Source organism: Peromyscus maniculatus, chromosome 2, assembly GCF_049852395.1.
Source record: "Peromyscus maniculatus bairdii isolate BWxNUB_F1_BW_parent chromosome 2, HU_Pman_BW_mat_3.1, whole genome shotgun sequence".
Taxonomy (NCBI): domain Eukaryota; kingdom Metazoa; phylum Chordata; class Mammalia; order Rodentia; family Cricetidae; genus Peromyscus; species Peromyscus maniculatus.
The window spans coordinates 125,122,824-125,145,961 of record NC_134853.1 but is presented as its reverse complement, the minus strand read 5'-3'; the positions used below and the strand labels follow the sequence as shown (position 1 = coordinate 125,145,961).

Sequence of the window (23,138 nt, the reverse complement as noted above, 5' to 3'; positions counted from 1 at the left end):
CTTACTTATCATGTTCAGAAATACAGAAGCAAAGCTCAAGGCTGGGTCCTCTCCTACTAGTCCTCTAGAGGCTGTTCATCACTGGTTCACTCCCTCATCCTTCACATACTGACTAGGCCTCTACAATGTGCCAGGTCCTGCAGAGAGCACGCCTGTGTCCCCATTGAGCATTCCGACCATGTGGCTTTGCAGTACACTGAGCTGCTGTGAGCACCAGGCAGCGTGTGTGGCCTGGGCACTGGGCTCCTCCATGCAAAGACTAGGATTCACACTCGGCCCATTGCAATAACATTCCCTATGCTGTCTCGGCCACTCAGAGCATCTTCTGGATCTGCAGGGTCTGAGGCAGGGTAGGTGGTAGGTATCATTTTGTATGGAGCTTCCAAAGTCTGTTATCCAAGAATCTGCAGATCAGCCACCTGAAGGGAACGGACTGTAAGTTGGTGAAAGGCGACATGAAATGCCTCAGCTAGCCATTCTCCAGAAAGAGGGAGGCTGATCGCGCCCCCTTAGCTTAAGCAGCTCAAAAGATGCTGTCCAAAGTGCTGAGTGAACAGGTGCCAGCTCAGCTCATTAAGTCCCCAAAGTTTTCATCGTTTCTAAGCTAATTTGCATTAACATATTGGGCACTGGACAGCTATTAAGTGGTTAGCTGCTTCAGCTCCTGAAGATTCAGAACCTAAAAGAGTCTGGGATCAAAGATGTACCACATGAGTGTACATGAAAGCCACTGCGGGAGCTCACGTCTGCCTACACTTTGAAGGGGGAAAAAAACAACTGCTTTTTTGGCACGATGATTACTTCCTATTGCTACCAGGAAGTGCTTCTCACCGCCTAGGGAACTATTATTCCATCTGGGTGGCACTCTGTTCCGTAAATGGTTACTGGGGACCCACTCTGCGGCAGCTGTAGGCTGTACAGGCAGGGTCAGGTTTGGAGGGAGGCAGATAGAGGACTGAGCACAGCACAGCAGAGAGCAGAAGCATAAAGGTGGTCAACGGCTCCTCCTCTAACCGGCTCCAGTTTATCTCTCCAGTGCCACTCACTGATCCTCAGAACATTGTGCCACCCCACCTAGCCTTTACATGGCCTTCCTTTGGAGTCACGCAGCTGCTTAGAACAGAATCGCCCCACTTCCCCACCCCCATCCTTCCTTTTCTTACCTCTTTAACCATACTTTCCCAGAATCTAGGTAGCCCAGGCACCTCACACTCTTTGGCTACTCTAGGAAGGCTTCCTGGCAGAAGTGGTTTCCAGCCTGGATTCTCTCGGTTAGCTGTGTCTATACAGAGTCTGTACCACTGCTTTGCATACTTCCCTTTCCCCCAAGTCACCCATAGGGTGGCCAAAGGTAACTACGCTCACCCTTTGCTAACCTAACTCTTAAGTGGACCAGAGGTGGTCACTGGTAGAGACAGGATGAAATTTACAGACATTGTCTCTCCTGAATCTAGAATTGAGATCTTCAGCTTAGTCTTGGGTGGGAGCTGCAACAGGGTCAATGTTGCAGCTGGCTATGAGCACAGGGACAGAGGCAGGCCTGGATGCAGACAGAAAAAGTGAAAGCAGAGTCTAAGAAGACATGAGGCATGTCCAGAGGATGCTAGAGGGAGGAAAATGCCTTACTTTCCCCAGCAGAGTTCCAGGCCCACCAAGTGGAGGTGAAGACCTGCAGATCGCTTCTCTCCTGAAGGAGTCTGTTCCGAGCACATGTGTAGCTCCAGAGGAGGAAGGACAGCCTGCAGCAGCCTGAGTAGCACGCTGTCCTGGAGAGCTAAGCTGGAACATCCCAGGAGGCAGAGACGTTGCATATGGTATCTCCACAAGTCCCACCCTAGCAAGAGCCAGACAGTGATGGTTTGCACACACTGGCTTGCACACTCAACCCTTACAGACATTGTCGTCCCAGATCAGTGACTCTACATGGGCTTCATCCTTCTTTATATCATGTGTACATACAAATGTAGATGATGCCCTTGGTTCTCGGTGATTTTGGGGGAGGAGGATCTTATAACCTTCACTTCACACATTAGCAAACAGAGATGTAGAGGATCTGGTATTCTTCAGAGTCATGGTGCTTAAGAAATAAATGGAAGATGTGACTGACTGATGTGGGGGCCTGAAGACAGTAGCACCATCACTGGGCTGCCTTCTGAAGACAACGTGGCTCATTGTGGGCGGTGACTGAGTAGAATATATTTAACAAGGTCTTATACATCACTGACAGAGCAAAGGATGCTCAAATCACGTGACTTTGCATGGATGCTGGTGGGACAGGAGCTTTGGTTTTGTTTCTGACAAGGACAGAGGTGTAAGAATAACACTGTCCCAGGATTCAAACCGCCAACTCATGCAACGAGCCCAGGACCCGGCACCACCGCCCAGCTGCCTCCCAAACAGATCAAGCCAAATGACTGTCTCACCCATTCAGAGGGCCTGACCCAGTTGGGGGCCCCTCAGCCTTTGGTTCATAGTTTATGTGCTTCCATGGGACTTATGCAGGGACGCTTGGCTCGGTCTGGGAGGGGGGGACTGGACCTGCCTGGACTGAGTCTATCAGGTCGATCCCGGTCCTCGGGGGAGACCTTGATTGGAGGAGGTGGGAATGGGGGGTGGGCTGGGGGGAGGGGGAGGGGGGCGGGGGGGGGGGGAAGAGCAGGGGAATCTGTGGCTATTATGTGGAACTGAATGGTGTCATAAAATAAAAAATAAAAAAAAATAACACTGGGGCTTCCTGCTTGGGCAGTCAGCAGTAACTTCTTTCTGCCCCTCTCTTATTCTCCAGCTCTTGCAGACCACAAAAGGGCTAAACCTTGCCAGAAATTACTGGACTAACTTGCCAGAGCACTTGGTAACCCAATTTCCACTAGCACCATATTTGACACTTAGTGTACACCTTTGCCTCTGAGGCGACAGGTGACTTGTGGAAAGCCATTGGTACAGTTAATCTGTCTGTGGTGGGAGAAAGGTAAGAAGCTGGGGGGGGGGGTGTCTCATAGCAATCCCTAGTATTGGGTAGAGCATGAATCCTTTTGTTGCATATCGCATGAATCTCTTTGTTGCCATGTGGCCCACAAGCACGCAGCCTACAGCTATCCTACTGCACAGAAAGAACTCGCTAAATGCCATAACAGCTGCCCCTAGATATCTACTACCACAGCTGCTCCAGCAGGGCATTTCCCGAGACCACTCCTGGCCACTGACAGAGCAATGTCGCATGGTCAGGCCCTTTCCTGGGAGGTGAGCACTACTCTAGTGAGTGATTTTGGCTTGAAGACTCACCAACAGTCTTCCTGGAATTTCCCTGGCACTCCACTGAAGATCACCCAATTGATCTCCCTCCCCACTTCCCTTCCTTCCTTCGCTCTCCTCTACCCAGAGCAAACCTCTGCCTCTTCATTTTTTTCCCCATCAGCCTGAGCAAGGTTGCTTGGCTCCCCATGTCCTTACTTCCTGTGTCTGAATGGAATCTCCCCAGTCCTTAGCTGGCCCTTCTGCCTTTGACATTGGAGGCTGCTGAGTAAAAACTGAACAGAGAGGAGACTCTAGCTTATGCTATAGGTGGAGAAGTCTGATACAATAGATGCAAAGATGCAGAGGGATCGCCCTTTAAATGCAGGTCTTCAAGATGCAAACTTTATCCCATTAATTTTCATTTCTAAAGGTCCTGGTACCACAGGCATTTTCTGAAATGGACCAACCTCTGCAACCAGCTTCAGAAGGATTTCAAAGATGATTTCACCCATCGCAATGGATAATCCTTCAGCTCTGAAATGGAAGATCATAATAATGCTTTGCCAATCTACTCTGATCCCAGAGAAAATGGACCGATAAATGAAGATGATTTCAAGGTTTAAAGCTGCCTCTTCTAACCCAATCTGCTAAAAATTAAAACTCAGCAAGGCATAGTGAGAAGACTTTTCAGCTTGTCATTTTTATGAAACAGAGAAACCACACAGACCCCAAATCCTCCCCCTGCAAATGAAAACAAGCTGCTGTGGTCAACGGTGTTTTAAGGCAAAAGCAAAAGCTCTACCCTCCTTGACCTTCAGCTCTCAATAATTGACTGTCACCTCCCATGAATTTCAACCCCTTTTATAAAAACAACCAAAATGATTGTGTTACCTGAGTTAAGGGGAGAAACCTATAGAATAGAGTCCGGTGCATAATAAACATTTAATAAATAGCAAACATGGTATGAGTGCCACATTGTATTTTTGTGAAGACTAACCAAGATACTGAAAACTGGTACTTTCCTGGCACTTCCTGGATATTTTTTTTCTTATGAATCTAATCCATGGCTTTAAAACACTTTCAAGTAAAGTGACTAATGCAAGTTTCTTCTCTAGGGCATAAGCAAGGGGAAGAGAGGTGTAGGAAGAGGGGACTAACAATTAAGTGAGGCTTGGGATTGGGTGTTTGTCCACAGTTCCTTCCAACTGAGATCTAGGTTTTGTTTCATTTAAAGCAGTTCTGATCTTTCTGGTGTAATATGCATGCACAGAGAGAGGGGTGAAGGAGGGAGAGAGGGAGGGAGAATATAAAACTATACACCCATAGGCACTGATGGATACCAAGGACAGAAAATTTCCAGTAGACCTGGTCTATAAATTGTCATTTAAATTTGCAATTTAAAAACACTGTCTGACTTTTTGATTTAGCTGACTGTATATGAGGCAAATAATGGAATCCTAATAAGCAATGTTTAAATGACATCTCCAGTCTCCCAGACAGAGAGGGTGAGAGTAGAATTCTAAGAAGAGAAAATAAATCTACTAAGAATAGGAAAGAAGACCAGAACTAAATAGTTGCACTAATCACTTGATGACAGATATCAAGAAAATGTATTTTTGGGTGTTTAAAATTCGAATCCCTGAGAGGCGAAGGATAGGTTATCAGCTAAAACCCCCTAAAGACATTGTAAGGAAACAAAAGTAAGCTCAATTTTTACATTTCATCACATTAAAATAGATGAACCAAAAAATCAAGGCACGAAGACAGCACATTAAAGTTGATAAGCTGGGGTTAGAAGATTTGAACTGCATAAAGCACTCCATCTCCCAGGCATCCACTGGTGAATCTTAATGCCAGCACCCTCCTAGAGTAGTGGGTCCAGCTAAGGAGCACCTAGCCCACAGATGTTTTCTTCTCCTTGAAGGAAAACCAGTTAAAGCCTCCCAGCCACAACACACAGTCCTCACTGAATCAACTCAAGGATACAAAGAGACGTGAACTATCAACTAATAAAAACAGTTCCACATACCACACACCTGGAGGAATGTTCAGCAAATCTCAATATGGACCAGTGAAAAATGGCGACATTGGTACAAAGGTAAGGATGGTCTTTTTGTGCAATATATATATATATATATATATATATATATATATATATATATATATATTAAAGAAAATTACATCACTTACTATGTTTAAAAATAATAATCATATTTTTTAATTATAGGGGAATAGCTTACCTGAGGAAGTTTAGTGAAGAATAACACACAGCGGGATTTGATTGCACATTTACATGAATCTGTGCACATATGCACGTACAGGAAAAAGCATCCGAAGGAAATACACTTGAGTGTTAACTGTGCACAAGGAAAGAAAGGTGGGGGCTACAGACTCTCCCCAGAACACTTGAGGCAGCCATTAACATTGATCTGCATTGGTAAATTATACAAAATCTATTTGTAATCAATGGCTTTGAGAACAGGAGGGGAAACCACAACAATCATTATTTTAAACATTAAAGAAAAACTAATGGAATATAAATGACTGATTCTGGGAAAATATAAGCCAAAGGCCAAAGAATTGCCTATATAGTGAAGGCTAGTCTATTGTTCAACAGATGTGTAATGAATGTATACTGTGTACCAGGCCCCGTGCATAATACTAGATGTATAAAATATACTAACTTCAAGGCATATTATGCTGAAGGAAAGAGAACAGTTACTTTTTGAGGAGATGTCTGATCTGCTGGTCTTTCTGTCTCTGGGGAAAAGGTGTGCTTTACTGTTTACAGGTGGCCACATAAAGGCTGTAAAAAGTAATGGGTGGACAATGTCTGTGGAACAGCAAGCATTTCACAAAGCATTGCCTAACAGCACTCTAAACCCCAAGGACCTTTACATAAATCTCCTAACCCCTGGGAAGCCCTTGGATTATTGGTTCCTTCTGCTATGTGATTTCAGCCAACTGTAAGTAACTACAACCGCCTCACAGTTTTGCACCTTACATAGCACATCTTTAAGATCCTTGAGTCCAAGATCTGCTCACAATCTTCTGTGGCCATCATTCTACCAGGCTTAAAAAACAACAACAAAAATGGGCATGGGAAACAAGTGAAAAGAATGGAAGGAAACAAAAGGATAGAGGGAGGATAGAGGAGTTAAAGACCTCATGTAGCCCTTGCCTTTAACAGAGTCAATGTCTGCAATTCTTGAATCAACTGATCTTTCTGGATCACCTCTTCCAGATGTACCCAACCTGATGCCTGTAGGGCCCATGTGTTCCAGGACAACTATGAATGTAGTAGATGGCAATTTGTGGGTGGCAATATTATGTCATGATTTCAAAAAGTTGGACAGCCCTGCTCTGGGTAAATAGCTGAATTAGGGTCCCTTCCACTCTCTACACATACTCATCTGTTCCATAACCCATGATTCTGAATCCCAGGAGGTTCTTCTCTAGAAGACACTATGGTCAACAAAACATGGGAGGAATGCCAACTGCTCAGGCTCAAATCACAACGTCTAGCTTCTGGCCGTGGGCCAGGGTTGCCGAATCTCTATGACTTTTACAGGTTCAACAAAGGGGTACAAATTGTGAAAATAAAATTGAAATAAACATTCAAAATGATTTGCACATTTGTCTTCTTCCTGCAAATAGTTTTATTTCTTACCAGCCTATTTCATGTACTTTCTACCAGTAAAGCACAGCACTGACCTTAATAAAAGCCATCAGATACCAACTGAAACAGTAGAACAAATCTCACAGATCCTCGCGAAGCAAGGGCTAAAAGAGACCTTAGTGAGTTGCATGCTTTGGACCTGCCATCACGCATCAAGCTGCCTTTTTTAAATCCAACCCCATTTCAACACTCATGTTATCCATCACCACCTCAGTACAATGCCCAATGTCTTTAACACACAGTCTGTACTGCTGTTAATAAGGGATATAGGGATGATCATCTTCCCAATGATAGGGGTCCTGATCCTTTTTAGGATCACATAATAAGAACATTTTTCATTGTTGGGAGATAATTCCCCTTCCCATGCACATTTGTCAAAGGCAGTTTCCAACAGTACCGTACATCATCCTGAAATACATGATAAGATTCAGGTCTGCTATTCATCATCTGCTGGGCTCCGTCCAATGTGAGTTCCTGCGTGGCTTTTCTCGCCTCTGATTTAACAATTAGTATGCAAGTTCTTCCTAGAGCAGTATGACCAACTGAAGGGGGTAAAAGACTCAAATGATGGTACTCCCAAATTGGAAGGAAGAAATCCATGATGACAAATAGGTTCTTTATAAAGGTAAACAGAATCTAAAGTTACTGCTTTGCAGCAGGGAGTAGGCCTGAGCTTTTGCTGAGGCTTTATTCAGTACTCGCTGCTGGGAGCTAAGTGACTTCTAAATGGTATAGCGTATAAATACCGTGCATTGAATCCTCTAGACCCAACTTTAAGATGACTGCTTTCCAGGTACATGTTGGGTGACCTCGAACACATCCTCAGTTTAGAAGCATAGGCTTCCTCATCTGGAAAATAATGCTATGAAACCTACAACTCTCTTTTGAAGCTTTTTAAAGGTGAGATTTCCTTTTACATTTTTATGTTATATGTATGGATGCTTTCCTAAAAGTATGTATGTGTGCCACATGCATACCTGGTGCCTGTGGAGGCCAGAAGGTGGCAGTGGATCCCCTACAACAGCTGGAGTTAGGGTTGTGAGCCACCATTTGTGTGATAGGAATGGAACCTGGCTTTTCTGAAAGAACAGAAAGTATGCTTAACCACAGAGCCATCTCTCCAGCTCTCCTTGTGAAGATAAAAATTAGCCACATTGTTAATGCTGTCTCCCATTTCTTCCTGTGATAACTTTGAGTCTCATCCTCTTAGCATTAAGGAGATATAATCACTCAGAAGACAAAGTACAGGCCATCAAATCCTGTCTTAACACATAATCTAGCAGGACAGGAAGGTGTGTGGGTGTGATCTAACCAAAGAAGGAGTCTAGAGAGTCACAGAGCAAGGAAGGCTTACTGCCATCAGTGAAGAAACACACTGGAGAGCTTCATGGCAATGTAAAACGAGGTCTGTCTCAAAAGATCAGGTAGGCAAAGGCAGACGGAAAGGGGACAAGAGAACTCCATCCAGATTGAGAGGAAAGAGGATGCAAGCTTATGCATGTTCAAGGAGAGCCAGGCAGCTGGGTGCGTCAGAATGTGAGAGATGATCTCAGAGCCCATGCAGCAGTGCTGTGTTGATGAGGGCAGCAGAATTGCAGGGTGGGTCCAGGACTGGGCTTTGACCTCTTGAGTTGATGATGTCTTACCTCTCTAACCTCCATTGCTACCTCTGAGATTGTTAAAAAAAAAAAAAAAACAGCAACAACAATAACAAATAAACCCAGCTACCTGTAAGGGGTATTCTGAGCAAAATTCATATCTATGGTTTTAGTGCCTAGCCTGATGTCTATAACCACTGACATGTATTAGTTATACTCATCACTAATATCTTCATTATCTCTTTTGGAACAGAGATGAATACCCACTGGGAGATTAACTTGGCTGATAGCATTCACAAATTTGGAAAACTTGCATAATTCCCTGGTCTCCAGTTTTTGGAGTGCTTGTCTGAAGTTAAATTCTAGAAACAATGCTTTCTCTTAACATAAAGTACATTTCAACTTCTGCAGTAAAAGTCTTTCAAGTTTACCTATTCTTTACCTTTTCACGTCTGTAAAATAAAGAGGAAGTGATCTTCTTCACACTATGACAATGTTGACCTTGTCAATTATGTGAAGCCTTGCATGGGTCAGCCATCCTTTGGCTAAAGATAAGTTGCTTCAGTGTCTAACTGCACCATATGGCACAGCCATTATTCTTTGCTTATGCCAAGGCTGAGGCTGCCTTAGTATAAGATAACACGGGAAACTGTAGGAAAGTGCCTTCCTTGTGCTTGCTTTCAGTAAGAGGACAAATTATCCTCCAGAGAACAGTTCAGTCCCATCTTAGCACGTGGACAGACCCCAGGGGTCTATTAGACTGAGGTGCATGTAGTTCTATCTGTTTATAAGTTGCATGGGCTCAGGTAAGAAGTTCGTCTCTCTGAAGTTTAGCTGCCTCTCTTAAGATGGGAATGTGAGGGTACAGGCTCTTTTCAAGTATAAATGGAGAAAACATAGCCACATTACCAACAGGCATCAGTTCCCTTTCACTGACATCCCCCCACCACCACCACCTTTGACCTACTTGGTGCTCTCCTGGCAAGCTATATAGACAAACTTAGGATTGCAGTAGGTGTCCTTTGACCAAGTGACAAGATGTGTTGTAGAAGAAGAGATTTCTGAAATCTCAGCACACCTGGACAACATCTGCTCAACAAACTCACAGAAATAACGAAACCCCATGCTCTGGGCCATTTGTTGATTCTGTGCAAAGCACAGACTCTCCAGCTCTGAGAAGGCGCATACACTTAACCTGACTCAGCGCTCCCCAGGACTTAAAGGGCGAATGTGAAGGGCTTTGTTCTTCCAAACATCAAAATTCAGGCCCAGCCACTGCCAGAGGCAGCACACTGAGCTTAATGAAGCAGTGGGATGAACTAATACGGCAAATCGTATAGCTCTTACAACCAATATGGCCCACATCATGCTAAATTACGGCACCAGACATGATTGGACACACATCCAGACAGGAGAAGCTGCTCTTGGAATGGCAAGAATTTTGAATGCCACATAACAAGAACGTCAGGGGGCCAAGTTCTCATGAGAGATGTTTGTATTGCTCTTGTTTTATTTTTCTTTCTCCTCATGTAAATCCTTCCCCTGCATACTTTATCAAAATTTACTAAGCATTTACTGAACCTGTGCCATGTGCTGTGTGAGAAACCCACAGCTAATAGTAGAGACTGAGAAGTAGTCGAAAGATGACTGAAGAATTGCGGCCAACGTGAGGACCTGAGTGGGTCTGGGTACTGTGGGACCTAGCCAAACCTGGGGGACACATGAGCCCTATGGTTCTGAATTCATTCCTCCCTTATAGACGCCATAAATGCTGTTGCATCCCTATTACCTGACACTTCAGTGCTCAGTAGCTGAACAGTCCCTCCTCCTACAGAACTCCGAGCCTCGGGAGTGAAAAGAGAAGGAAAACTATAGCTTAAAATAACATATTATGATTATTACTAAGGGGTGCTTTGAGAGTCCCAGGATGGTATAGGAGAAGAGTAATGGGTCACTGAATGGGTCACTAAATATTTCCAGGGGAGAATAACATCTAGCCTGAAACCAGATGCATGGAGTTAGCTTTGAAAGGAATAAAGAAGAATTTGCTCCTCAGAGAGGAAAAGACGCACGCAAATCTCCCAAAGCAGAAACAACACAGTGGAGTGAGTTGAAATTCACTCTCGAGCCAGGGAATGGACTACAATTATGAAGAGTGGAAGGAGATGAACCTGGAAAGATAAGGAAGGGCGAGGACATGGGGCTTTTTAGAGGTTAAGATAAGCTGAGGAATGAGGAGCCTCTCTCACTACAGATTTTAAGCAGACTGTGACCTGATCAAATCTCCCAATCAAATCAACACAAGGTTGGAGATGTCTAATACAGGAAATCTCAGGGCTACTTAGGAGGCTACAGAACATTCCAGATGAGAGATAAAAGCTAGCTCCAAGTATCTTTAGGAATGGGATAGTTAGGAGATAAAGAATTAATGGCTTAGGAAGACATGCAACTTGTCACATAGTCTGATAATAGTGATTAATTAACTAAGGATGCTAAGAGGCTTCAAAGGTTAAGGATAATGGCCCAGTGCAATGGTTTCTGCATGCTAGAGTGTGACCGTGAGTAACAAGCAACCAGGATGACAGAGATGGTCCAAGCGGGGGTACAATCTCCATTAAAGTCATGGAGGCACATCCTAGGGCCTGGAGGTCACTGTGGCTTGGCTATGGAGTCGTAAAGGAAAGGAGCAGGGACACATTAAAGGGTTTGATGTGCTGCTCTATGGGCCATGCTGCTGGAGGGACAAACGGACATCTGAGGAAATCCTGACTTCTTATAAGAGAACTAGTTAGAATGAGGTCTTAAACTAGAGCACCCAGTCAGCCTCTGCAGATGAGTTTGCCTTTAGGGAATGACTACACTAAGTGCAGCATCCTGTAACAAAGTCAGCACCAATGAGCACAGATAACACAGAGGTCTCTCCCCACTTTGTGGCGTATGATGTGCTCACCAGGGTAAAGACTGCTTGGCCTGAACCCTTACTACTTTCTCTAAGCCCTGTACATGAGCTTTACTGACCAACCTTAGGGAGATTTATGTCATAACAAAGTCCTGGATTTGAGGCATTTAAAGCTTGTAAGTCTCAAAGCCAGTAGAGAACAATTAGTTCGCTATGATAAAAACAAAACAAAGCCCTGCCAAGACAGAACAGCACCATAGACTTACCTGAATCCAGTGTTCATGCCCCTGTCCCCTATGGCAATGTTTCACACCCCTTGTCTCCTAGCACTGAGCCACAGGGAAACCCCAAAGAATGTGTACATTGTCATGACTGCAACAATCCACATGACCTGAAAAGAGTCTCCTGATTTACATGATACTATTATATACTCAAAGGGGTGACTTAAGAGTTGGGCTCATTAGGGAGAACTTGTCTGAATGGCTATCATGCAAGAAGAGCACCAACTCCTCCTAGAGATCTTCACTCCAAGTAAGAGGAGGAAAAACACAGAGAGACAGAGAGGCAGCATTAGGGACTAATGCTAAAACTACAAGTTGTTTGGAATCTGTTGAGATGGAGGTGTTCCAGCCAAGGAGACATTCCTAGGTTCTATTCTTGGCTCATGTGTCAATTTCTTTTTATTGCTGTAACACCCTGATAAAAGCAACTTAAAGGAGCAAGGGTTTGTCTTAGCTCACAGATCAAGGTCTACTCCATCGGAGTGGGAAGTCAAAGCAACAGGAGATTAAAGCAGCTGATAATACTGCATCTACAGTCAGAAGACAGCAATGAATGCATGCACACTAGTGCTAAGCTCACATTTTCTACTCATATAGTCCGAGATCCCCTACCTAGGAAATGGAGCCACCCATAGTGGGTAGATTCTCACCTCAACTAATGAGGCTCAGTTCGCAGATGACTCTGGAGTCTATCAAGTTGACAATTAGCAATCACTATCATAACTTATCTGACCCACTGAATGACTGCAGGCAGCGCCTTCTCTCAAGATCTCATCTGTGAGAGCCAGGCTTTGCCTGCTCCAGCTATTAACACCTCATACCATTTTAGGAGTCTCAACTTCTAGAGAATTTAATCATATGTAGATATACATAGGCATTTAAGACATTGTTCCACTTATTTTTATTTTTATTTTTATGATAGACAGGGTCTTGCTCTACAGCTCTGGTTGGCATGGAAGATTCCATGTGGACCAGGTTGATATCAAACATGCAGCAATCTATGGTCTAGTGTTGGGATTCAACTTGGAATAAAAGTAATTTTTTTAAATTTTATGAACAGTAATGAATTGAAAATGAACAACAGTAGGAAAGTAGAAAATCTATCTCTTCAGGGAGAGACAAGCTCTACAGAAGTCAGAATGCCTTCCTCAGCTAGAACCCCTTGCTATCACATGGACTAATGAAAGTCAGCCTCTCTTCCTGGGGTATTTCTCTCTTCCCAGGGCATCAAGGAGAGGTTGCACTCATGGCTGCAGCTGGATAAACATCTGTGAAGAACAGGATGACATGATGTCTTTAGATGTTTCAGACTTGGGCAAGGAGCTACAATTTCTATATCCATTTGGTAGATGGGGAAACTGAAGGCTTCTATATTAGAGGGTAGTGGTCTGAGGATGTGTCTCAGTGGGCCACAGGCTATGGACCTCACCACCTAGGCCAGGAGCAGCACACAGAAGTAACAATAGATGAAAATCTTTGAAGAGTCATTTGAACACATTCCCTTCTGTGTTCTATAGTTGCAACAGCCTAAGGAATATGATGTCATTATAGAAATCACTAAGTGCTCAGCCAATACTAGCAGGCTATTTCCTAAGTGTATCTGACTAGTAAGGACCCTGACTATAGCCTTACCAAAATCATCCCTCAACATAAACTGGCCAGGATTCTAATCCATTTTGATGAGCCTAATGTAGAGACAGACCTCTGCCACCTGGATCCTCTTGGGGCTTTGAGCCAAAAATCCTACTGGAAATAAGTTGGGTCTTCATCATTGATGTTGTTAACTGCTAGCCCTGGTACATACCTCTAACACAAATACAAGGACAGAATGATAAATTTGCAAATGTTTCTTTAAAAAGGAGACAACGATGGATTGTGACCCCAGAAAGACAAAGAGGGAAAAGTTACAATTGCTAGGCCACAACCACAGCAACTCCCAAATATCTATCCCTCCTGACAGTGCACACATGAGCCTTTTAAAGATAAGTAAAATCAGGTTTGAAGAAGCTCCATCATCCTCTCTAATTACACAGCAGTTAAGGAGAGGAGTTGGAATAAAACAAGTACTTTCTAGAACCCAAGGTGGTGCTTCTTTCTACACACTCAGGTGCCAGGTGGTGGTAGAACCCAGGTCTGACCCCAGAACCACTTGTCTGCTAGTCAAAGGACCCCTCCTTCCACAACAGCCTTCCACTGGGCACCCCAATACTGTGGCTGCAAGTAGCAGGAATTGAGTCAATTGACTCTCCTTTTGATGGCAAGCAAGGAACCTGAATATTGTGGAATATTTAACTATGTAAAGATGTGTTACATTTATTTCTGCTGTGGAATATCACTTTAACTGGGTAAAGATGTGTTACGTTTGTTTATGCTGCATTTGTTTAACATGTAAGGACATGTGTTTAATTAGGTAAAGATGTGTTGCATTTGTTTCGCCGTGCCTGCCTAAGGAACCTGACTGGTTTAAGAAAAAGCTGAATGGCCAATAGCTAGGCAGGAGAGGGATAGTGGGGCTGGTAGGCAAAGAGAATAAATAGGAGGAAGAAGCTAGGCTCGAGTGATGAATGAGAGAAGGAGGAGAGAATGAGGGAGACCTGGGGCCAGCCAGCCACGAGAAGCAGTGAATGTAATATATACAGAAAGAAAAGTAAAAAGTTCTGAGGCAAAAGGTAGATAAAGAGAAACAGGTTAATATAAGTTAAAAGTGCTAGCCAGAAATGTGCCTAAGCTAGGCAGAACATTCACAACTAATAAGAAGTCTCTGAGTCATGATTTGGAAGCTTGGTGGCCTAAAATAAAGAGCCTGGCACACCTGAAAATACAGATTTCCTTCTCTGGTCTTCCATCCAATTCTACTCCTGGGATGGGCACTGTTTGACAATTTGTGTGTGCTATGACATAATCTAATAACAATGAAATAAAGAAAACAACTTTATTTCTCACTGTTTTATACCTCATTTGCATGCTGAAGACTCTTGCTATGTCTCATACACAGCCTGTCTAGAAACTCATTCCTTGAAGAAATATGCCCTGTGCTTGAGTCTGAAACTGCCTGGCTTGCTTTCACAGTCTAAGTTAAAGGGACAGGGCAACAGGCTCCTAATAAACTGGACAGGGCCTCTTAGCTTTCATGATGCAAGGTATTCATTTCCAAGAAATAAAATATCTTTCCTAGGATCCATCTAAATCTCGCCTTGGGGGGAAAAAACCCAAAACAAAAATAAAAAATAAAAAAACCTCTTTTATTTTGTAAAATCATGTAATAATTTTGGATATTAATGGCAAATAACAAATTAAGATGTAAAATTGCACGGATTGTATAATATCAGCCATGTATTACCCAAGTACATCGATACAAAATGAAATCTTTTAGAATGTTAATAATACTGAATTTGGGGTTAGTGGGATGCATGATTTCTTTCTCTCTTCTAGTTTCTATAACAATTGCATATAACTTTTAAAAAGTTAAATAACTAGAAATTATTTTTATAGAAAGTGGACTAAATATTATTCATGTTTTCTTTCTGTCAGCATCTATACGTGAGGATATAACTGAGTAATACAAGCTATGAATCAGTACAAAAAAAGTTGCATTAAGAAAAAAGTTTATTTAAGAAACTATACCCCACAAGTTAGAGAAAATACTACATTGTGACGAAGTTAAGTGGATCCGGGAATTGAAGGTTAGAAAATCTACTGGTGATTTCTACAGCAATAAAAGGAAAATACACACAACCACTGAAGCAAGTACAGAAACAAATTAAGATCCAAGTTCCTTAAAAAATACATAAAAAAATACTAATAACGAACCTTTAGTAAAAGTGTTATACTTAAATATAATTTTAAATAGTTTTCATTAATCCCAAAGAAAGGGTAGTTAGTTATTATTGTTAAATAGTATATTGACAGACTCAGCCAAAGCAATATGACAGGAAAAATAAGTACTTGAGGACTTTATTTTCAGATTATATGTTGGCTCCATCAAACTCCAAAAAGCAGTTAAAGAATATAATATTAGTGTGTTCAAGACTCAAGATTAATATATAAATTATCCCATGAAAGTTATTTATTATGACCAAGGTAGCAGCATCTATTTAACAAAATACTTATTTTATTATCAAATCCTTAGAAGTAATGAATGAATATTGTTACTACACACTCATCTTCTATTTTTAATGTATTCATGTGCCTTTATGGTACTTTTGTCACAGATGTACCTAGAATAATGAGTGCTTATCACTATTGCACAAGTAAAAGTAACTGTAAAAGCATTCTCTAGGACAAATCAGTAACATGTGTTAAAAGCTCCCTTGCTATTCAAAATTCGGTAAGAAAAACCTATGGTATGATAAGGAAAAGAAGGGAGGAAGAAAATGAAGCATTATCTGTTATTAACTGAATACTCATGCACCATCAAAATCCATATAAGGAAGCTTTAAACCCAAGTATTATGGGATTTTGGGTGAATAGGTGGATGGATAGACAGATAAAAGTGCTAGCTGAAATGATGGTGGGACCTTCATGATAGGAATAACAATAGAAGGAGGAGGGAAAGGAGAAAAGGCAGGGTGAGGGGGGGAGGGAGAGCAGGAAAGGAAGGAGAAGAGAGGCAGGGAAGGGCAGAGAAGGGCAGAGAATTGCTCTGTGTTCCCTGTGACACAGTGAGAAGGTGGTCATCCATAACCAGGCAGAGAGAGCCTTCATGGCAAGAGAGATCATTGGCATCTTATTCTTAGATGTATATTCTAACACATACATCAGTAAGAAATATATTTGTGCTTTAAGCCATTCAATTTATGGTATTTGTAAGGGTAGCTCAAGCTGACTAATCCAAGATACAGGGTGAGGAAATTAAAAAAAAAAAGTCAAGTCCAGTGGTGGAAAGATGATGGAGAAGAAGGAAAATGGGATGAGGAGGAAAGGCAAAGGGAGAAAATGATAGCGTGAACTGTCAACTTCTGTGGAACATTTAATATACTCTAGCCTATGGATATAATTGCCTTCTTTAAATGACCCTACATAGTCAGCCACTAAGTTTATACTGTCATGTTTAACTTTATAGGCTGTGTGTGTGTGTGTGGGGGGGGTGGTGTGAACTGAACTGTCTCAGGTCAGAACTTGGGCTTGCCTGCCTGCCCAGACTCCAAGGTCTCTGCAACAGGTGTTGCTCCCCCAATATATTTGATGTTGATGTAGATTCTTAGGAGATGAAGATGAGGAGCCTGTAACAGGGTCACCACCACATTCCCACCCTGGTCAAAATCCTTAGTGTCCTGAAAAACTTAAAAATCCTCTCTTCAGAATGCTCCTGAATTTTGTACATTAAAATTGAGAGAAAAAAATTATCTTAAGATAAAATTTTAAGGCATTAAATAAACATTCAAGAGCACAAGTTTAGGGGAATGGTTACTTTTGAAGCAGAAATGTAATTTGTCAGTTTCTACTGCAAAAGTATTTGAATTCTAGGACACACTTCCCAATCTTCTCCCCACACAGCACTCTCTCAAGACCCTTGCCCATTTTTTTTTGTCTATTATTCTTAGACTGGGAGGCATAAAAAACAAGGTTTGCATGAAGTTTCAGGCAATAAAATAGACTGTCTCCAAAATATTTGTGTTTCAAATAAACATCAAACGCAAAATTTATAGTTCATCCTCGAGTTCTGACAGTCCAGGAGCTTCGTGTGGATTCCATTTATGCCCTATGCTTCATGGGTACCAGACAAATGTCATCACAAAACATGATTAGGCAGGCACAGTGATGTCTCCAACAAATCACTGCCTGCACAGAGAAGCCAAAAGCATCCTGATTTGCAAATCCACACAGATTTCAAGTCCTGAAAGAACTCTTTTAATCCCCTTGCATGCAGCTAAGATGGGGGAGAGGAACTGAAACCACGAAGATAACAAATATATACACACATGTACAATATACAAATGCACACATCCAATACATACCATGCAAACACAAACACATATATACACACATGCACACAGGAATACACACATATACCACACCCACTCATACTCACACATAGAGCACATGCACATAACACACACACACACACACACACACACACACACACACACACACATACACACACACACACACCATGAGCACATACTTAACAAAAGGCATATTCATAAAACCATAGCACCAATTCTCCCCCAAAACATGCATGGTGATAGAATTATCTTTGTAAATGACTCTGGACATATCAATATTCATCACCAGTTACCTGTGCACCTCCTCTCAAGTACTTTCCATGTGCTGAGAGTCCTGGGGTGAACTGTGGGAGCCCACAGAAGCTATCTAGTGAGACTTTACTCAGAGTCAGAGAATCTGGACTTGCTTTACCCAGCAGGGCTGTATAAAGAGATGATTTGACCATGGGCATGTTTACCAGGTATTTGGAAAGTTCTATACTTGGCTGTACGGTGTGCTTTAATCTTGCAAGGGGGAGGTCTTTTGCCTCTCCCCTTGGCATGTTATAAAAAGCCCTTTTCAATAAAAGATGAGACTGGTGGGTATTGACCCAGGCCCTCCCAAAGCTATCCTGTGTTTCTGTCTTTCTTCTCATTGGCTAGGTCTCTCTATCATTTCTTAATTCCTCTCTCCTCCACCTAAGAACGCTTCAAAAGGTGGGAGCAGGTCAGAGCTGGACTCCCACCATGAACATGGGATCTAGCTCTGTGAGTTGCTACTCAAGACGACTCACAAAAGCATAAGGCATTTTAGATAAAGTGAGACAGTACCAAAGCACAACCAAAGCAAAACACACAAACTGCCAATTCCAACAGGGAGCAAGGAAAGCCTCTCACAGGAGGTTGCAGGAAACTCAGCCTGGACAATGGGCACTGATCCGTGTAAGAAAAGCAATGAGCTAGAACAGGCTTTCTGTTGATGGCTCCGTAGTTCTCAGTATGGCCTCCAGACAAGCGTAGCCTGGGAACTCATTAGCAGTGTAGTCTGTAGATGCCAGGCACTTACTGGGGATGGACTCCATGGTCCGCCCTAATTAGCCCTTTGGATCCTGGTGTGGTCAGAGTTTGAGAAGCATGGCAATATGCAAAAGACAAACACAACAGGCAGAAAGTCTGGAGTGGGAACAGAATTGGCAACTGGGGACAAAAGGGATTGATCTGGATGGAGAAATGGCTAGATGACATACCCAGGCCTGTGTACTACAAAAATACCTTGGGACTTACCAGAGAATAACAGCCATCAAAATAGGAGCGCACAGTCACCATAAAAATAACACCTGTTGCATCGCTCTGTTTCTGTATTATTCTAGAGTTAACTTTATCACTACACAGCAAAGCAGCCTTACAAAGGGCACAAAGTCAGCCCTACCTTTCTTCCTGGAGTCTTTCTTGGCGCTGGTTTTCACAGCTACTTGAAGTTCTGTCTCAGTTGACATCCTACTTAATCCTTAGTCCTCTTCACACAGACCCCGGGCCTTGGCCAGGCTCATCGAGGATCCTCTCCAAGAGAAAGGCTCCTCCCTTCAGAAAGGACACCCCGCGCTGTGCATGTCATTCACTCTTTCGGAGAGCTGCAAATCAAAGCAAGAATACTCAGAGTCAGGATCCTTCTGGGGCTGAATGGAAATGTGAGGAACTGGACCAGCAAACACACAATAGCAAGATCAGCTTGGTGTTGGTGCACAAATTCATTCATCTGAGTTCATGAAGACATGGATGGGGTTTATACCACAAATGAGAGTGAGAACATTCTTTGCAAAACCGTTTAGCAAGCTAAAAATCTTAATTTTCAAAAGCAGCAAACCACAGCTTTTTGTTGCCCATGTTCCCGATGGCCAAGCACTAGATGCCACCCAGAAAATATCACAAAGACATATTTCCTGACCAGCCCCTTGTGGAGACATTTTCAACAATGGGCCACCCATCCATCAGCCAAGCTTGATCAGAGCCTGGGCAGCTAAGGCAGATCATAGGGGAGTGACCTGTAGTCTGTCCCTCACTGGCAGGCATCAGGGGGGACACAGAGTTGACATGCAATTGGGCTCCAAGGGTGAGGTGACAAATGGGACTGAGAAACTTTGCAGCAAGCCAATTTTTATGTCAGCTTTTCCCCTAGCTATAAGAGCAGACAAGCATTTAATGGGGGGAAAGAAAGAAAAAGACGTGGTGGTGGGAGACACACATTTTGTTCATTCCTTCTCTCCTAAGCTTGTATTGCACAATACCGAATACTATGAAGAATAGATGCTGTTAGGAAAGTGATGATGAGCAGGACAACATGGACACCTCTATTACAGTTAGCATTTACTATGCACTTACTAGATACACTCAATACTCTGACCTCAGTGCTGCACATGCACTGTCGCCTTGGATTGCATTTAAATTGAATAAATGTACTGCCTCTGTCAATAGTTTTTTTCCCAGCCCCTATCTGATAGTTGTAGCTGAGACTCCACTGAGAATAAACATCTCACTAGTTATCCACTTTCAATAATATTAAGCAAACGCCTACTAGAAATGCTTCTTGAAATAGTGCAACCAATTTTTAGCTCATTCCACAGAACTGGAACTGTTTAATCTACGAGTGCTAACCTTGAATGCCAGTTGCAGCTCAAAAAGACTAATGACCTAACCCTGTTAATCATGACAATTAAAGATGGCTTAACTCTAAGGCCTAATATGAAAGCCATATAAAATTACATTAAAGCCTAATTGTGAGGCAATGCCCACCTTTATCCAAAGATACCTGGTTAGATTTTTTAAAATAACCTAATTATTTTTTTTCAAAGGCCACTATCTCTGTATGTAAGCACTTGAATTAGAGGACCTAAGGTGACGTAAAGAAGAGAGATAATTGCCTCTGTAGAATGGACTTTCTGAAGCCACACATTAAAAAATGAGAATGTCTTCACTATCTTTGTGGCATGATCTGCATGCCAGCTCCTTTCCAAAGACACAGCCCATCAGGGACGGTAGAATCACAATTATTGGTCACATAATGACATACTCATAATACCCATCATTTTATTGCAATACATAATTGCTAGACTCTAGTATAGACCGTGTGTAATCAAACGCCGTGCAACTCTAGTGGCCAGGAAGAAATCATCAAAGCCTTCCACTAGTCCACAAAGAAGTGGGACCCAGCAGAAGACTCAGTTTTGTGGAGGACAGCAATTATGTGCATGACCGGAACCAAAGTAGATATAAATGCCAGACATGCTGGGCCACACAGGGGCAATGTTTACTTTGCATAAAAAGTCATTAAAGCTGCACATGGGACTAGCCCCATTCTGCATGGTCCCAAAGAACCATGCTTTTGTCAAAAGGACATGCACAGTGGAAAGAACCCCCCAACCACATGTACAACAAATACATAAGTGAATAAATGAGTATCATTTTATGGGTAGAAGGCTTGTCATATGAAATAACAAAGAGACTGGAAATTAATAATCTAATGAATGAGAGGAAGCTCAAGTCGGGCAGGAAGGCCATTCACTGGGGGTCCTCTTCCCACCCCTCCCTTTTGCTTCTGCTCCATCAGTTCTCTGTTGTTGGGTCTGCCTTGACATTCACCCAACAACTTGAGGCTCACTTCAAAAGGACAATGCAATTGGAAAAAGTTCTGAGTTCTCTATTAAAATGGAATCTCTCTCTTTCATCTAGACCATCATTTCTGGCTAAGTCCAGAGTTTCAGGAGCCTTCCAGCTCTGTGACACTGAGGTAGTCACTGAGTATCCCCTGCCTGTTTCTTTACCCAGATGATGAAGCTAATGTTGCCAAATCAATGAAGTTCCTGTGGAACTACATGGGATCACACCTGACACAAGACTGAAAGATGGCCACGTACACCCTGCTAGCAAGCACTTCATGAATATCAGGTCATAGTATCTTTTGTTCTTTGACCAAGACCTTGTGTCTGGTATGAGACCACATGCCCATGAGAAACTGGGACAGCTTAAGTCTGTTTTCTGAGAATAAACAAAATATAGGAAGGAGTAGGATATCAGATCTTCCCATCCTGCTGGCCCTGTATCCAGTAGGTACCTAATCACTAGATATAGGGAAAACAAAACAAAACAAAATAACAACAAAAAACCTTATAGACATAGGTTCATACAATTTCAAAGATTTTAAAAGCTACTATATGAAAATGGATAGAATTTGGACTATTTTCTCTTCATCCACTTCAAAGGCCAGCATCTAGCACCTCTCCATTTCCCCTGGGTATCTGGAGTCACTCGTTTGGCAAAACGTGATACGTTTGAGTGCTGTGAGCATTACTTGTGTATCTCTGAAGTACTTCCCTGTATCAATAATGACAGGAAACACCAGAGCCATTCTGAATGGAAACTTCAATAGGGAAACTGTGTGGAGAGTGCACACAGCAAGGGCCTGCCATCCCCTTTAATTTCCCAAAAGCCAGAGGTTGAGCGAATTCTGTGAAGTAACTCCAAATTATTTAGGAAATTCATTTCTTTGTAATTAAGGAGATTAAAGTCCTTCGGGGCCAGAAACCATGTGACAACTCCAATCATTTCCCCAGTAAAAGCTGAGAAACCCTATCAGTTAAATTCAGGCTAGCCTGGAATTTTGAAATGCTTCAATAATGTTTCTTTGCTCCACACAATCTGCAGTAATTTAATATTTCTGAAGTGTGTCAGGTTTTTTATAATGAGCTCTTCAAGTCTAAATGTGAATTATGTAACATTCCACTACAGACATTCTGTCTAGTGGACTGCTTCTGAAATGTAAAATCCCATGTTGGGGGCGTGATGGGGAGGGGGGGCAAACACACCCTACCTCAAAGCAGAAGAGACGGATGTCCTCTGTCTCAAAAAGCAAAACAGGGAGGTATGGGTAACTCCGACAGCTCAAACATAAGCTAAAACACATACGATAATGCAGATTTATATTCTCTCTCCCCATCATGGATGGAGTTCTGTGGTAAGATGGCTACAAATTTTTCAGACATCTCTTATTCAATCATTTATTTCATCAATGTAAAAGGTTAGATATATTTGTATTTAGCAGATGAGAAACCTGGGACACAGCCAGGTGAGGAGCTAGTCCAGGGTGACATGGTGAATAAGTGGCTTTGTAGAGAACAGGGGTTCTCAACCTTCCTAAGGCTGTTCGACCCCAAAGGGGTCGCGACCCACGGGTTGAGAACAGCTGGTATAGAACAAAGCACAAGGCACATTTTACCCCCTTCACCTCTCCTTACTCAACCATGGAAGAATGAGTAAGGAGCATGTGATGTGGTCTTTCTGTCTCCTGGACTATTACCAAGTTGTTAAAATGAACAAGGCAACAATGGTACGGGCTTTAACATGGAGGAACCTTGGAAACAAAGGCCAAGTGAAGGGAGTCAGACAACGAAGGCTGCATAGTGTACGATTTCATTTCAAGGAAATGGTCAAGGTAGGTCAGTCCAACTAAGCAGGTCAGTGATTATTATG

General features: G+C 42.6%; 1 protein-coding gene across 8 annotated transcripts in view; it reads right to left on the bottom strand.

Annotated features, from left to right (window-relative positions):
• Dab1 (DAB adaptor protein 1) overlaps positions 1-23,138 on the bottom strand; it is a 1,137,674-nt gene that overhangs the window by 248,587 nt on the left and 865,949 nt on the right. For all 8 annotated transcript variants that reach the window (XM_042271518.2, XM_076564631.1, XM_076564630.1 and 5 more), the window contains one exon: positions 19,045-19,246. In XM_042271518.2, the coding sequence (XP_042127452.1) occupies positions 19,045-19,111 (67 nt within the window). In that variant the 5' untranslated portion in view covers positions 19,112-19,246. The remainder of the gene's footprint in view (positions 1-19,044; positions 19,247-23,138) is intronic.